Here is a 16278-nt window from a genome sequence, read left to right as displayed (position 1 = left end):
GGCCCCACGAGGACCCAAGAGATACTGCAGAGCTGTGCTCTCCTGCCCCATGCTCCACACCGGGCCCTCCATGCTCCTCCCAGACCTAGGATTCAATGCTCGACTCTCCAGCACATTCCCTCTTCTCAGAAAGTTCTCAGACCTTCTCCATCCTTCTCAAGTCCCTGGTTAAATCCAACCACTTTGTGCAGAGGCTCCTCCTGCCTGCCCAAATGGGAAAGTTGAAGATGCTAGGGGAGCGGGTGGCCTCTCCCCTTCCTGCTCACCACATCCCTGGTCCTCACCTCCCTCTCTCAGAACTGAGAGGCAGAAGCACCTGGCCTTCTTTAGGCCTGTGAGCACCTCTGTGGCCTTGGACGCCCCCTCTGGGCTGGCTGGGCTTTGATGCCCCCTCACCCCCCCACCTTCTCTGATGGTGCTTCCTCTGCCTTCTCACCCAGCTTCTCCTCAGGGCCCTGGGCTTTTGTCTACATTTCCCCCCGATCCCTTTCATGCGTACTGTATCAGACCCTACCTCAGGCCAAGTCACTGGCACATTCGCATTTGGGAATTCAGTTTGCAGAATCACAAATGAGGGGCACAAAAGTTTCTCTGACAGCTCTGGCCCACCACCCTTGGTCTCTGGCTGGTGAAACAGTCTTATCACACCCTTGGGCCAGGCCCACTTATGTCTGTTGTCTTGAGGGACTTCAGCCAGCAGGAGCTGGGAATAGGGGTTGGCCTTTATGGGAAGACTGGGGCCCGGGGGCTTGGGACTGCTTTCCCCCACGACCTATTCTTGCTCCACTTTCCCCTTTCTCCATCTCACGGACTCCCTCCCCTGACTCGCAGACCCTGGGCTTCAAATGGGGGTGGGTTGGGGGCCTCTCGTAGGTACAGACCCGCCCTTCCTCCCCACGCGAAATGTGGAGCCAAGGCTGCGGCAGCCTGCAGACTTCCGGGTGGGAGGACGATTGGGAGGACGCTAGAGGGGTTCTCGCGCCCCGTGGGTGGGAGTCGGGGCAGGGAGAGCTCAGCCCGCAAGGGGAGACCGGGGTCGAGGTCGCCTCACCGCTTCCGAGGCCTGGGCGCTCACCTTCCCGCAGGGCCCTCGCGGCGCAGGTCGTTAGGGACGCCCTGCGTCGCTAGGGGCCGGGTCCTAGACGACGGGTGCGCGTGCGCACTTGTGCAAGCCGGTCTCTGCTCTTGGAAGGCTGTTGTAGCGCGCCTTGGCCCAGGGTCGACGCAAAGAAGTGTCCGTCTGAGGCGCTGTGTGGGGCCGTCAAGCGGGCAGTGGGAACCCTGGCGGTGCGGCACGCTTTGTGCGTCTTGGGGACATGTTTAGGAACGGGTGGGCTTTTGAGGGGGATGATGGGGAGTGGGGGATGGCGGCAGGGCTCCTGGACCGCTACAGTGCTCTTCCTTCTGGGAGCCTTTTGTGTGGAAATGGAGGTGGGCATGACGAATGGAAAGAGGGTCTCGGAAAAGCATCAGCAGCCAGTCTTTTCTGGAAGAGGAGAAGGGTGGAAGGGCACCTGTAGGCGTCCCTGAACTCCCCTGAGGCCCCCCGGTTGACTCCAGGCCCTGCAGGGGAGCAGTGGGCTGCTGCATCCCTGCAGAGGTACCCTTGGCCTTTCTTCAGGGTGTCAGCAAGACTGAAGAGTGGCACCAGGCAGGAAGGCCCAGGCCTCCACGGTGCTCCCTCCCACAGCCCCAAGCCTGACACCAGGAATGACCAACTTCATGGGGGCTGGTTAGTTAGAAAAGGAAGTGGGAAGTTTCACTGGAGACAGAGCTTAGCTTTCATTTCAGCTCTGCTGATTACTAGTTGGTTACCCTGGACAGGTTAGCACCTTAGAAGTTAACTCATTAATAAAAATACATACCCCCAACTCCTCACCTTGGTGTCCACATGTAAAGAGACAGGTCTTTGCTGAGCACCACTGAACAGTGGCCACTGCTGCAGTTGCCACAATCCCAAGGGAAAGCTTTGCAACTCCTCAGGGCTGCAAGCAGCCAGGGTCCAAGATTTCAGATTCCTTTCAAGCCCTCATCAGTGATTTACCAACGAATCACTGGTGCCTCACTTAGAATAAGAAATCATGCAGGAAATGTTGTCAGGAGGGCCTGCTCTGCTCTAATAATTTTGACTAAATGGCCACAGAACTTCGCAGCCAGGGAGCCTCTGACTTGGAGATGGGTCCCCTGAGGTCCCTTCTTTCATCCAGCGACAGAGGTCTGCGAACAGACGTGGAGCCCCCATGTCTGGCTTGGTCCTGGGTGGATTCATTTTGGTAGGGGGGGAGGGCTGCGCTCCATCCCGGCTTCCTCCTGCTCTGAGCCGCAATTTCAGCTTCAGCTTCAGCTCAGGCTCGGGGCAGGTGCTGTGCAACCTGTTCTAAGAGTAGGCTTGCTCTGGCTGCGCTCCCTTCTGGCCCCAAGGCCTGCCACCTGCCTGTTCACTACCCACTCAGGCACCTGCGCTGGCTCTTCCCCTGGAGGTCCACGTGGCTCACACCCTCCCCCGGATGCCACCCCCACCCTTCCACTCCCCGGTTCTGCTCTCTCTGCAGACCTCATCCCCGTCTGACACCCTCTTCTTTCTCTTCGTTGCTGTTTCCCCACTGGAAGCAAACTCCACACGGGCAGGAAGTCTGGTTGGTTCTTGCCACATTCTCAGCAACTGACCAGTACCTGTTAGCTCACTTTATCAACAAATCACCAGAGACTTCATGAAAATGAGAAGTTGTTGTTAATGGAATAAGTGACCCCAGAGAGGATGTACCTGGCTCTCATGACTTTTATGTGACAGTGAATGGATCTTGGTGGCCAGGGAGGCCTTGGTGGGCGCTCGGAACAGGCTGGCACACAGGGCCTGTTCAAGCACTCGTGGCGACGAGGAGAGCTCTGATCTGGATGCAGGGTGGCCTTTCAGCCCAGCGTGAGGGGTCAGACTAGTCATGGGGCACCCATTCCAGGCTGCTGGGAGGAGAAAGCCTGCTCTTTTTTAGGCAAAAGAACCTTCTGGAGCTTCCTATCCGCTGTGAAATACTTTTTAATGAACAATCACAGACGGGGCAGCCATGTCTTCACTTCACTAGCAGGGCCTTTTGCCAGGCCCACTTCTGCCTCCCCCAGCCCACATCTTCTTGTGTCCACTCAGAGCCCAGCCCAGGGCGGTCCTCCTCGGCTCAGCTGCTTGGCCTCCAGGCTCTAGTCCTCTGTTTACCTTCCGGGGAGGTTCTGCTCGCTCCTTCAGGGCTCCAGGCACTGGCCTGTCTGTTGTCTCTTTAGTCTCTGTGAGTCCCTGAGTGAGCCTGGATCAGAGCTTGTTGAGGGCATAGGCTCGGGCTGTACTGAGGGCAGCGTCCAGGTCAGCAGTGCTTCCGGTGCCCTGGGCCACCACTCGAGAGCCCCAGGCCTTGCCCCCCATGTGGCTGCACACAGCCAGCGCCCAGGCCTCTGCGGTGAAGGCTGGCGTGGCACTCTGGCGACAGAAACAGAAGGGGCAGTGATGCAGAGCAGCCCTCCCTGCCACCATCCACTCAATGTACCTTTGAGAGTGGAGTCATGGCGCTGAGAACCCTCTCCCGAGCCGGACACATGGTGGGGGTAATCAGGCGAGGAGACAGGAGAGGGACGGGCTGGGAATGAGTGGAGGTTGATGATGCGCTGGGAATGAGTGGAGGTTGATGAATGGCTGCTACCTGTTCGCAAGAAATGTGCAGCCTGGAGGTGGCGTGGTGGGAATTAAGGAGTCTTTTGGTGCCTTCGTGGGTGGGGTGGGGGAGGGGGTGGGTTAGGGAGAAGGAGGTGGTCCTATCCCCACCCTGGGGTATCTGCAGAGATGGCCTCTACCCAGCTGTGGCTCCCTAGTGTGGGAGGAATAAAAGGTGTGGAATCAGAGAGCTGGACCAGGAGACGGGTGGGGTGGGAGCTGCCCTCCCTCTTTCCTTACCTGGGCCACCTGACAGGCACACAGCACCTGCCCCAGAGGCTGGGGGCTGAGTAGCAGCACAGATGTGCTGGGCGCCTGCTTACACAGCTGCCGGACCACCTTCACCAGCACCTGCACAAGGGAGGGGAGATGGCGACCTCACAGCTCCCCACACTCCCAGCTTCCTCCCTGCCAGGACTTTCCCCTCCCCAGACCCTGGGGCCATCCCCAATCGCAACACTTACTGAGAGGGACTCAGCGTAAACTGTGTCCACAATCAGGGGCCCCTCCGAGTGCTGCTGTAGCAGCTCCTGGGTTTTCTGTGCAGCCTGTGAGGCAGGAAGGACAGCACGGGGGTCGGGCTGGGAGGCAATCAGCCCCCAGTTCTGAACTGAGCCCCAGTCCAGAAATCCCCTCTCACGGCCCCCTTCCCCCAGCAAGGGTGCAGGGGTTCTGCCTAGAATGGCCTCCTTCTTTTGGGTCCCCGCTGTGTCCTTCCTCTCCCCCTTCACCTCCTCCCTTTCATCATAGCTCCAGGCCCCTACAAATAGGCCGCTGAAGGTGAAAGGACTAAGGCTGGAGCACAGATGGGTGAGAGCGGGCGGAGGGGGGAGGATCCACGGTCAAGGAGCAGTTAGGGCTGAGTGGCGCCATCAAGTCAGCTTCCTGGAGGGAGAGTCTGAGCCAGACCTGGGAGTCGGGGGAGAGGCCCAGTTTGGCAGAGAGCGAAGTGGGGAAATGGCCTGACGATGGCACTCAGCTGGCAGGAGAGGGGGGAGCTGCCACCCCCCACCCCCCTGCCAGGCTTTGAGGCTTGTCAGCGTGCGTGCTAGAGCACCTCTGGCCCTTGCCGGGTGTGCCTGGCACTGCCCCCCGGGTGCAGATGGGCCTCCTCTTACCTGCCCCATTTCCAGTTTCCGGACGGCAGTGTTGGCACGCCGCCGTAGCGCCTTCAGTGTGGCCTGAAGCTCCCGCCGCTGCCACTGGGGCATCACGGCAGTGTCCACGGCCTATGGTCAGAAGCGGTACAACAATCCCTGCCCTCCCTGAGCCACGGTCTCTGAGGCAGGGACCACCAGCAAGGCCAGGGAAGAGACCACACCCACCACATCCCACCCTGCAGACAACCGACAAGTATCTGGGCCAGCTGAAGTCTAACAGGAATGCTGGGGAGAGACGGGCAGGGTCCAGGAATCCACGGGGAAGGGAACATGGCCAGGAGAGGGAGGGGACAGCTCCATGCTGGGGGTGGCCCTCACATCAATGAGTCGTCCCATCTCCTTGGACAGCCGCTGAGCCTCCACCACATCCCGGCTGCCCTGACTCAGCCGCGCTGCGGCTGCTTCTACCTCCTGGGCCAGGCTCTCGCCCACCTCTCGGGCCTGCAGGGAGGGAACCGGATGGTCAGGACTGCTTGGCTTACCTTCCCTCTCCAAGACAGGCACTCTCAACCCGTTGCTGGGCAGGACCAAGTTAGAAACACTGAACAATCAGGACCCATCAAGGTACCAAATAATCACAACAGATGCCAGCTGCCAGCAGCTGGTAGGGCCATCCTGGTGCTCAGGTATGAACACTGGTTCTGCTGCTGGGCATCCCCCGGCCTGAGAGCATCTGCTGTGTGTTCTCTGACCCCCATCCACACCCAGAAGCCTCCCAGGCTCTGCTGGCGTGCTGACCTGCTGGGCCTGCTCCCCAGTGATGGCCAGCAGGCGGGTGGTGCCCTTGGCGAGCTGGCGCTCCCCGATGATGACCAGGTCCCCTATAGCCCCTGTGCGTAGCAGGTGCCTGTGGACAGAGGGAGGGAGGAGGAAGCCGTGGTGACGACGGGAGAGAAAAGAGCAGCCTGAGCTCCAAACCAGGGGCTGGTGGCTCCAAAGACCAGGGAAGGGAGGAGGTCCAGGGCCCCAGGCCAGAGCAGGCAGAGAGGAGTGACTCACGTCCCACAGCACAGCTCCACAGAAGTCTGCAGTGCGGCCTGGGAGGCTGGGTTCAGCGCCTGGGCCACAGGCACACCCACAGACACCACCCGCACAGGGTCTGGGTATACCTGACAGTGAGAGGGCACAGGTCTGTTAAGGGACCTGAGGGGAGGGGAGGGTGGGGGGGCGGGCAGGCAACCTCCACCCCGTGGGCTCCCCCAGCACACCTCATCCAGAGAGCGCAGGCCGGGGACATGGGCAGTGCGTGCCAGGGCCACCTCCTCCATGTACACGGCCTCATCCTGCCCCACGGCCTTCTGCACAGTGCCCTCCACTGCCCGGAGCTGCTCTGGGGTCAATGGGGCCTGGGGGCGTTGGGGGGAAACAGACAGACCAACAGGCAGTCAGCCCCATGCCTGGGAGTGATGCATGAAGCAGCAGTCGGCGTTCACTGAACTACCCCCAGGTTCTAGAACAGGGGTTAGGACATAACGTGCTCAATACACATTTGTAGAGGTGACAATTCTTTTCTTTAGAAAGCTACCTGGGGGTTGGGCCTATCGGAAGCTGCAGGCCTTTCACTAGGCACTGAAAGTTGATGGAGAGACAGAAAATGGAGGCTCTGGACTCAGGGAGCTTACAACAAGGGTCAGCCAGTGGAAGAGAAATACAGGATGGGGGAGACGCAGGAGCAAGGAGTAATCAGGTGGAACGAGATTTAGTCAGTGAGCACTTCCCAGAGGATTTGAGCCAGAGGTACAAGGAGACAGGATGGCAGTAAAGGGAGAGGGCAGCTCAGCCTGAGCAAGAATGGCCTGGGTGACAGCAGGGACAAGGAAGCTGGGTGGCTGGAGGTGAAGGGATGGCTCCACACACTGGCTAGCCTAACCCTCACTGGTGCAGGAGGAGCCTGATGGGAAGCCCCCCGCCCAACGCCCTCCAGTGACTGAACGAGAGGCAGCCCAGGCCCCCTTACTGGCCAAACTCCCACACTACCAGACTCCCTCTAAGCCCGTCGCCTCACTTGAAGGCTGCCCCTCTGTGCCCTGCTCACCTGCGTGGCCACGTCGAAGCGCAGCCACTCAGGATTGAGATGGGACCCTCGCTGCTCTGTGCCAGGGCCCAGGGCCTGCCGCAGCGCCCAGTTTAGTAGGTGGACGGCTGTGTGCTTCTCCATGCAGCTCAGACGCCAGGCCTGAAACACTTTTGTCACCCAGGGTCCTGGGTGTAGGTGGGGATGGGGAGAGAAAAGGGGCTGCAGGACGTCACGAACAGCAGGGGTGGGGTCCTCACCTCATCCACGTGCAGCTGTACCTGGTCCCCCACCTTTAGGCACTCAGGGGCTGCCACCTCATGCAGGATGAAGCCTCCGCAGACCTGCGCCCGAGCCACTGGGAACAGCACGTCCTGGGGGAGGGCAGGGCCAAGGCACTGAGTGCTTGCAGCCTCTCCCTCCCCTTGGTTCCCTTCTGGCTCAGGTCTGCCTCCTGCAGGAGGCTTTGTGTGTGAGCGGGGGCTGGGGGGGCTCACCTGCAGTCCCACCCGCACCAGGTAGCCTCGGTCGGAAGCCTGACCTCCCTGTTCGGCGTAGAAGTTGGTTTTGTCCAGGAGGAGGCCACAGCGCTGGCCTTCCCCCACGGAGGCCACGGCTGTTCCGTCCTCTGTATACAGCTGGAGCACCTGGGCCTCACAGGTGCCGAACTCTGCCAGGGCCAAGAATGGTTATCAGAGTTAGGCAGGGGCTTGGGATGCAGGAGGTGCGTCTGTGCCTTCCTTGAAGTCAACAGGCACAGGGCTGGGGGGGACTTCCAGCTGGGGCCCCCAGAGAACCCCGGTGGCTATCCCGGGGAAGGCACAGGCCTGGTAGCTGGTCTCTGATGTCCTTCCCAATCACGGTCAGGCAAGCCCGTGGCCACCCACCTCAGTCTAGGCTCTCACCATAACCGCCACTGGGTCGCAGGGAGTAGTTGTACTTGGGGCTGTCATCGGTTGGGGGCACCCCTTGGCGCTGTAGCGCCCCCAGCGCGTGGACGTCCAGCCGCAGTCCCTGCTCCTGAACTGGCTCGGCCTGCTGTGCCCGGTGCTGCGGGACAGGCGTGTGTGCACGGAAGGGGTGCACGGAGAGTGCAATGGGACTTGAGTCTCCGGAGAGCCCTGTCCCTGCCACACAGTTGTGTGAACACTACACCCCCTCTGGAATAAGCCCTCAGGCTGGGCTGGCTGCTAGAGACCCTGGGCTGGCTCGTGAACCACCCTCGTGTGGGGGTCTCAGGACCAGGCCTCCCTCACCCACTGCTGCCCCCGACGGCCCCTCTCTAGGACCTTGTGCTGACCTCTCCCCTTCTGCTACTCTGTGTGGCCCACTGAACTAGTGTTCCCCTCCATGGACTGTGGGCGGGGCCTGAGTGAGGGGACAGACCCTACCTCAGACTCCTGTTTCCCTCAATAGCTGCAGCTCCTCCCACAAGAACTCAGGGCTGGGGAAGGGGCCAACGTGTCCCAGCAGAGCCCTGTGTGGGAGTGCCCCAGCCTGTACCTGGGCCTCCTCCTGAGCCAGCCGCTCCAGTCCAGCAGAGTCCAGCTGCACCCCTTTCTCCTCCAGCATCAGTTTCACCAGGTCCAGGGGGAGCCCCAGGTTCCCAGACAGTGACAAGGACCAAGCCACTTTAGCTATGAGAAAGGAAGACGAGGGACAGAATGGGTGTTGAGGGAGGAGGGGCAGGATGGAGGGAGGGAGAAGAAGTGAGGGAGTAGTAAGGGCCAGGGCTTTTCTGACCACACAGAAGCCACTGGGTGCCAAGCACAAGTGCCCCCTCCCCACACCGGGCAGGCCCGGGAGAGGGGTCACCTTCAGGCCCCAAAACCAGAGCTGGGGGTAGCCCAGGGCCCTCCCTTGGCATATGTGATTTCAAAGGAGGTGAGAAGCTCGTTCTCGGCATGAAGCCAGCCTTGGAAAGCAGAGACCAGAGGCAGGGCCAGCTGGGCAGCACGTAAGTGAGGAGAAGCAGGGAGGTGCTGGAGAGAGAGTACGGGGAGAGGGACATGGGGGAGGAGGCGGGATGTGAGGCCTGGGCCTGGCTTGCCTAAGTGGGTCCCTCACACCTCGGCCAGGTGCCCTGCTCACCAGGGAACACATCTGAAGGCCCCAGGCGCCTCACGGTCCGCTCGATGATCCGCCGACCCTGCTGCAGGGAGGCCAGGAAGGCCGCCTCATCCTCTGACACCAGGCTGGCTATCTGAATGGGGGCAGGGCAGGGCTGGAGCTGGGTCTCCTGAGAGGGAGCCCCTCCGTCCCCCATCCAAATCCAGTACCTGGGCTGAGTTCCTCTGCAGTTCTGGATAAGCACCTCCCTGGGGGCGGCAGACAGGGCTGAGGAGGTGTCAGAAGCAACCAGCCCACTCTGCACCTCCACCCTGGGCCTCCCTGGGGACACCTGCCGTGGAGACTCAGAGAGGCTGATGGACGGGGGAGGGATCCAAATGGGGAACCAGTTTCTCTGGGGGGAGGGGCACTGATACGGGCAGAAGGGGGTCCCGAGGTCAAAGGCTCAGCAGCCTGGGCCGGAAGGCCTCCTGAAGGCTCCCTGCTGTTTGTAAGCCCACTGACAGGACGCTGGGCTGGACATTTAGGGTGGGGAACCCAGGCCGGGGCACTGTATGGGCTCAGCGACAGGCTCCCTGAGACCCCAGGGAGGCCCAGGGAAGTGAGGAAGCTCTGCCCTTACCAGTGTCTCCACCACTACAGGCACCAGGCTGCCCAGGAAGCCAGGTGGTGCCCGCAACAACTCTGTAGAGAACCGCACGGCTCGACGGAGGAGCCGACGAAGTACCAGCCTAGAAGGATTCAGAGCCCAGATGAGCCCCCAGCAGCCCCTGGTCAGCAGGGAGGGGAGAGGGGAGGGCAAGGTCCAGAGTGTGTGCTCGCTTCCCCCTCCTCCTGCCATCTCAACCCGATCCACCTCTCCATCTCCTCCCTCCTCTCCCCTGCAACCCCCAGCAGCCCCTGCCCCTGCTGTAGCCCTTCCAGACTCACGGTGCACCAGACATCCCAGGAGAGACGCCATCGGCGATGCAGATGCTGAGCGTGCGGATGTGGTCAGCCACCACACGGTACGCTGTGTCTGTGTGCCCCTCGTCTGCTGCCCCGACCCGGCCCGAGTAAGGGGGTGCCCCGCAACCCTGGGAAGCAGGAGAGGAGACATGGCTGCCGGCCCTGCCTGCCCTGGCCCAGGAGGGACACTCTCCATCACTCCTGGAGCATCTGCCCTCACCCCTAAAGCTGACCGCATCTGGAATGGCCTGGGCCAGAGAAGCTTCAAAGGTGAAAGAGAGCCAGTCCCTGCCTCCTGGGGCCCACATTCAGCACAGACAAGGAGCACAGCTGTGATCATTTACTGAATTTCTATTATCAGAACCGGGTGGGTACTTGAATGATATGGTGTCTAATCCCTAAAACTTCCTGTTCTGGGAGGTGTTAAAGTGGAAAGTGGAAAGTGGAGAAGAAAAACAAAACAAAACAAAGACTAGACCAAAAAAAAGTGGAAAAAAATAAAAACAAACAAAAAAAGAGGAAAGTGAGACTCAGAGGAGCTAAGTTCTACAAGGGCACACAATTCAAGAGCAGATCCGAGATTTGAACCAGGACTGTCCCACCCGGGTGCTCTTCATTCCCCACACCTGCCTCTACAGCCTCTATGGGCGCAGGGAAGCAGTGTGTGAGCTGTGAATACATGAAGCTGTGCCCCAAAGCAGAGTGCTTGGTTCATCCAGCTCCAAACCTGTCTCTTCCCCAAGCTTCCCCCTCTCAATAAACAGTCCTGCCATTCACCACATTACTCAAGTCAAAAACTCAGGAGCCAGGCTTGACTTTCTTTCCTCTCCCCATCCAATCCATCAGTGGGGCCTTTTGTGTCTACCTCCACGAGATCTCTCAAATCAACCTACTTTTCTCCACTTCCACTGCTACCAACCTAAGCCATACCCTATTATCTTTCCTCAACTATGAAATAGGCTCCCGATTGGTTTCTCAGCTTCTGCTCTGGTCTCCTTCCAGCCTATCCTTCACACGGCAACAGGAGTGGCCTTTTAAGAGTGTCAGTCAGATCGTGCCCCTCCTGCCTTGGAGCCCATCTCACCACATTTAGAATAAAAAACTCACTTTGGACTTCAAGGCCCCCCAAGATCTGACTCCTGCCTTCCTCTCTGTGGTAGACTGTTTGCAAAACTGGCCACAGTCCTCCCCTTTCCTGTGTGCATGCCACTTTGCAGCGTGACTTTACAGGTGCTTCCTATCAAGGAATAGAATTTATTTCTCCATCCCTTGGATCTGGGCTAGACTTGTGACTTGCTTTGGCCAACAGAATGTGGTGGAAATGACACTGTTCTGAGCCCAGGCCTCATGTGCTTCCACTCTCCTTCTTGGAACCTTGCCAAGCTGTCATGCGAACAGGCCCGAGCTACCCTGCTGGATGATAAACATACAACCCGGTCATCGCCACAGCCCTAAACTGACAGCCAGCCAACTCCCAGAGGTAGAGCTGCCTAGCAGCTGACCACAGATGTATGAGTGAGCTCATACAGGACCAAGAGGGACCCAGCTGAGCCCAGCCTACATTGCTTGTCCACAGTCTCGTACGCTATATAAATGGTTGTTGCTTTCAGCCACAAAATGTTAGGTGGTTTATTATACAGCAAGAGCGAACCCACACACACTCCAACTGTATCCCACGGGATTCTACTTTAGCTGGCTGGCCACTTTTTTTTCCTTTCCTGCACCAGGGCCTTGGTATTTGCTGTTGCCTCTGCCTGGAATGAGTTTCCTGTGGCTGATTCTTTCAGGTTTCAGCTCAGAGATATCTCCTTGGTGAGCTTTCCCCAAACATGTCATCTAAGATTCTTCTCTACCCCCGTCCCCTGCCAATTACTATCACCCAGGTGTACTGCCTATTCACAATCTGTAAACTGCTATCTTGTTCTTTTTTTTTTTTTTTTTTTTGCGGTACGCGGGCCTCTCCTGTTGCGGAGCACAGGCTCCGGACGCGCAGGCTCAGCGGCCATGGCTCACGGGCCTACCTGCTCCGTGGCATGTGGGATCTTTCCAAACCGGGGCACGAACCCGTGTTCCCTGCATCGGCAGGCGGACTCTCAACCACTGCGCCACCAGGGAAGCCCTATCTTGTTCTTTAATACATTTATTTATTACCTATTTCTTAGGCTAGAATGTAATCTCCATGATCTCTTTTCTTTTTACTGCTGTATCTCCTGAACCAAGCACAAAGATTTCACACAAAGTAGGCACTCAACACATATTTTTTGAACAAATGAAGGAAGGAAGGAGTTAGGAGGAACATCAGGTAGTAAATATGAATCGGAGCCTCAAGTCTGACACCTTTGTATCCTTGGCTGGTCACCGTCCCCACAGGCAAGAAAATATTCTGAGTTCTCAACAAAGATGGAAAGCAATGGCAGTGAGCACTGGTGAGAGCAGGTCAGAGGGGCTTCTAGAAGGGAAGAAGTGGGCTCACCTGGTGTATGGCATTGAGCAGTGGGGAAAAGAGGTCGGTGTCATAGGTGGAGCGTCTGCCTTGCAACACGGCCAGCAGCCTTTCCAGGCCCATTCCCGTGTCCACGTGCCGCTGGGGCAGGGGCTGCAGGCTTCCATCTTTCTCTCTGGCCAGGAAGGGTATGCAAGGTGAGGCCCCCCACAGGATTACAGGTATGAGGCAGACGCTCAAGTGGCATAAAGGGATGGGGGAGGGTCCTGGGGGGCTGACAATGGGAGGAACCAGAGGGCAGTATCATTCCCCCACCCCCACCCCCAAAAGCAGACGACGATGGCTTTGGGTCCCGTCCTTTCTTATAAAGAGTGATCTCCACCTTCACCCTCTGCTTGGGCCCTTGCCTGGACCCAGGCCTCCCCTTTCTGGGACACAATTCTTTGCTTTAGAAAGAGACATGTCAAGGCTGGTAGAAAATCTTAAGAGATCATCAAGTTCAACTCCATCATATAAGAGAGCAGAGTCTGGAGAGCAGCAGTGACTAGTTTCAACTGTTATGGGCAAAGACGAGAATCTGAAAAGTGTTTAGAAATATGCCTGGCACATTGTAAATGCCGTTTAAGTGTTTGTTTTTACAAAAAATGGATGAAAGTGTCCTGACTGCCGCCTTTTTCACTTCCAGTCAGGGAATTCCCTCCTGCTCTCGCACCCCATTACCTGTTGTGCTGCATGAAGACCAGATTCCAAAGCTCCACCAGCTGGGGGGCTCCCACCCCACCAGCCAGGTCATAGTGGATCTCAGTACAGGGCCCACAAGGGCCAGTATCCCCCATCTCCCAGAAGTTCTCCTGTGGTCCAAAGGAGAGCATGCGGCTGGCAGGCACCCTGGGAAGGAAGCCAGATGGGTGGTGGGGAGACAAAGGCAGAACCTGGGACCCCCTCTGCCAGGAGAACCCTTCCATTACGCTCAGCAGGAGGAGGAACAGGGCTGACCCTACAGTATCCCAGGATATGCCGAGACTCTCTGGTAGTCTCTATTTTCCAGTCCTCTTGTGCTCCAGGAGTGGACATAAGTGGGGGTGGACTCACCCTAACTTAAGCCAGATGTCCCTGCTCTCCAGGTCCGGGCCCAGCCCAGCCTTGGGGTCACCACCAAAGTAGGAGACCCAGAGCCTGTCCTCAGGGATCCCATAGACCTGAGTCAGCAGTTCCCAGGCCATGCTGCAAGCCTCCTCCTGCAGTGCAAACCCATTGGGAAGAGGAAAATGGGTGAGAAGAAGGCCCCACTGAAGTTCCAATCAAGCCACATGAGTTCAGCCCTCAGCTTAAGACAAAACCATTTCCACTACCCACGCTGTTTCCAGAACAAGCCATGACTATTTCTAATTCTGAGTTCTTCCTGCATAGAAAGTTTCCTCCCTCTTCTGAATCCTACATTCTTTCAAGTCCCACCTTCTCCATGAAATCCTCTATCCACCCTAGCCTGGGATGATTTTTAACTCCTGCACTTTAGTATTGCTGTCTCACCATTTATTCATACAATAATTATTGACCAGCCATTAGGCAGGAGGCATAGTCCTGGCCCTCAAGGAGTTTACAACCCAATCAGGGAAACGAGACACATTCTTATTACAAGTGTTCATCTAGCACTTTGCCTCTGTGTCTGGTCTGAAGCCCTCCCTAAGCAGACTCTAAGAGCGGAGACAGGACTAACCTTGACCCCTTTCTTGGCTGACCACTGACCCTTTCCTAACTCCAGGGCTTCCTGGAGACTCACCTTAAAATATACCCCCCGAAAGGCCCAATTGCCAAGCATCTCAAAGAAGGTATGATGGGAAAGGTCTCGGCCCACATCCTCCAGGTCGCTGTGGCGTCCTCCAGCCCTCACACATTTCTGGCTGTTCGCCACACGTCGGAAGCCTGCCATCTCGCTTCGTGGATCCACAGTGCCCAGGAAGATTGGCTTGAACTGGAAACAGGTGAAGGGCGAGAGAGATATCCCAGACCCTCAGCAGAAGGGAAACGTGGAGGGTGTGGAGAGAGATGGTAGTTCAGAGTGAAGGCTGACCGTGCCCCTGAGAGGCCAGGGGGGCAGATTGGGAGCGTGGGGGCGCCCATCTCTGGTGTGTCTGGGCAGACAAGGGGTAAATAAATCATGAAACAGAGACTCTGCTAGTAAAATAAGCAAGGTAAAAGAAGGAGGAATGCGTTGGTGGCTGGAAATAGAGCAAGTCTAGAGAGGGTAAGTGGTGCTCAAAGTCAAAAGCTTAGAGAACCCAGTCTAGCACGTAGCATGTGCTCAACATCTATTTTAATGAATGACTTGCCTTTATTTAAAGAACTAATAAATGAAGCCAGACTTCCCCCACGGGACTCCACACCCGCCATTCCTGGACCTAAAACTCAACCTCAACTCAGAAGTTGCCCGGTGGAGCCCTCTCCAAGCCCTAATTTGCGCCCCTATCTCGAAGCCTAACGGCACACAGCCCTCTTTCCCCCGAAAGCTAGGAGCTCCGCCCTTCGCTTCTTTTGCCCAATCCCGCAACGCCTTTCTCTCAGGAACAAGTCATAAACTCCGCCCGGATCAGCGTGGCTCAGTCCCTACCTGGTTCATGCCAGCGTTGACGAAAAGCAAGCTGGGGTCGCCGCGGGGCCTCACGGAAGCGGACGGCACCAGGCGGTGGCCATGGCGGTCCCGAAAGAAGCTCAGGAAGGCGTCCCGCACGGCCGCGGCCTGGGTTGGAGGGGCCTCGGATGAGAGCGCCCGACGGCTGGGGCCCCGCCATTGCGGCGTCCTTCGAATGGCCCGCCGAAGTCGCCCGGCTGCAGCTGCCACCGACACCGCCATCTTAACTCGGGGCAATGACTTCACGGGGTCAAAGGGCAGTGCGGGATAGAAGGTAACTTGAGAAGGAGACCAGGCGTTTCCTACAGCGACGCCTGGCTACAGGAGGAGTCAAAGCAGCTTCTGCCTCCGCGTGGAGGTGATTGGGAAGGAGGCGCCTGCCAGAGTCCATCTAACACAAGCGGCCTGGAACACAGTAGGCCCTTAATTCATTTGGCATTCAACAAATATTCATTGAGAGGTAACTGTGTGCCAGGCATTATTTTAGGCGCTTAAGGTCCATTAGTAACAAAACTGACAGGGAATTCCCTGGTGGTCCAGTGGTTAGGATTGTGGAGCTTTCACTGCTGGGGCGGGGTTGGATCCCTGGTGGGGAAACTAAGATCCCCAAAGCCACAGGGCACAGACCAAAAAAAAAAAAAAAAAAAAAATTGACAAAAATCCCTGCTCTCCAGAAATATATATTATAGCAGTGATAATTATGTTTAATTTTTTCATTTACATGTTACTTTTATTTTTCTTTATTTTTTATTGAAGTATAGTTGCTGTACAGCAAAGTGACTCAGTTATACATATGTATACATTCTTTTTCATATTCTTTTCCATTATGGTTTATCACAGGATACTGAATATAGTTCCCTGTGCTATACAGTAGGACCTTGTTGTTTATACAGTTATGTTTATTAATTTTGCAAGGTTACAAATACAGTTGCAGTGAAAAGGTGTGGATTCAACTCTGTGTGGTGTATGTATACGTGTGTGTGTGTGTGTGTGTGTGTGTGTGTGTGTGTGTGTGTGTGTGTTTCCAGGCTGAGGGAAGAAGGCAGAGATGGCCAAGGGAGGTGATATCAGCATTCATTCAAGAGTCATTCAACTAATATTTATTGATAACTACTATGTGTCAGACAGTGTGCTGTGTACTTCCTGGTTCTTTTTGCCCTTGGCATTGGAAATGGCCATTTTGTTCTTAGGGAGTGAAGCAGGCCCTTTGGAGCAGGAGTTTAGCGAAGACAGAAGCCAAGCAGCATCTGTTCCATTATTAATTGCTTAATAACATTTGGTCTTTTAATGTGCCTGGGGATTAGAGAGACTCCAGGC

The 16278-nt window shown here is 57.0% G+C and overlaps 1 protein-coding gene across 1 annotated transcript; it reads right to left on the bottom strand.

Moving 5' to 3' along the window:
- Window positions 1-2820: 2820 nt before the first annotated feature.
- Window positions 2821-15294, bottom strand: AARS2 (alanyl-tRNA synthetase 2, mitochondrial). Its single transcript, XM_060021730.1, has 22 exons — window positions 14941-15294; window positions 14113-14304; window positions 13425-13570; window positions 13053-13220; window positions 12363-12507; window positions 9872-10017; window positions 9564-9672; window positions 9151-9189; window positions 8963-9074; window positions 8375-8508; window positions 7777-7921; window positions 7369-7541; window positions 7132-7245; window positions 6893-7033; window positions 6066-6203; window positions 5857-5966; window positions 5596-5704; window positions 5176-5298; window positions 4816-4926; window positions 4162-4245; window positions 3938-4048; window positions 2821-3466 (listed from the first exon to the last, which is right to left on the bottom strand). The coding sequence occupies exons 1-22, from the start codon at window positions 15181-15183 to the stop codon at window positions 3302-3304; spliced, it is 2958 nt and encodes a 985-aa protein (XP_059877713.1). The 5' UTR covers window positions 15184-15294; the 3' UTR covers window positions 2821-3301.
- Window positions 15295-16278: the final 984 nt, after the last annotated feature.

Source organism: Delphinus delphis, chromosome 10 (assembly GCF_949987515.2).
Source record: "Delphinus delphis chromosome 10, mDelDel1.2, whole genome shotgun sequence".
NCBI lineage: Eukaryota > Metazoa > Chordata > Mammalia > Artiodactyla > Delphinidae > Delphinus > Delphinus delphis.
Note: the sequence above shows the minus strand (reverse complement) of the source record. Positions and strands in the feature narration are given on the sequence as shown.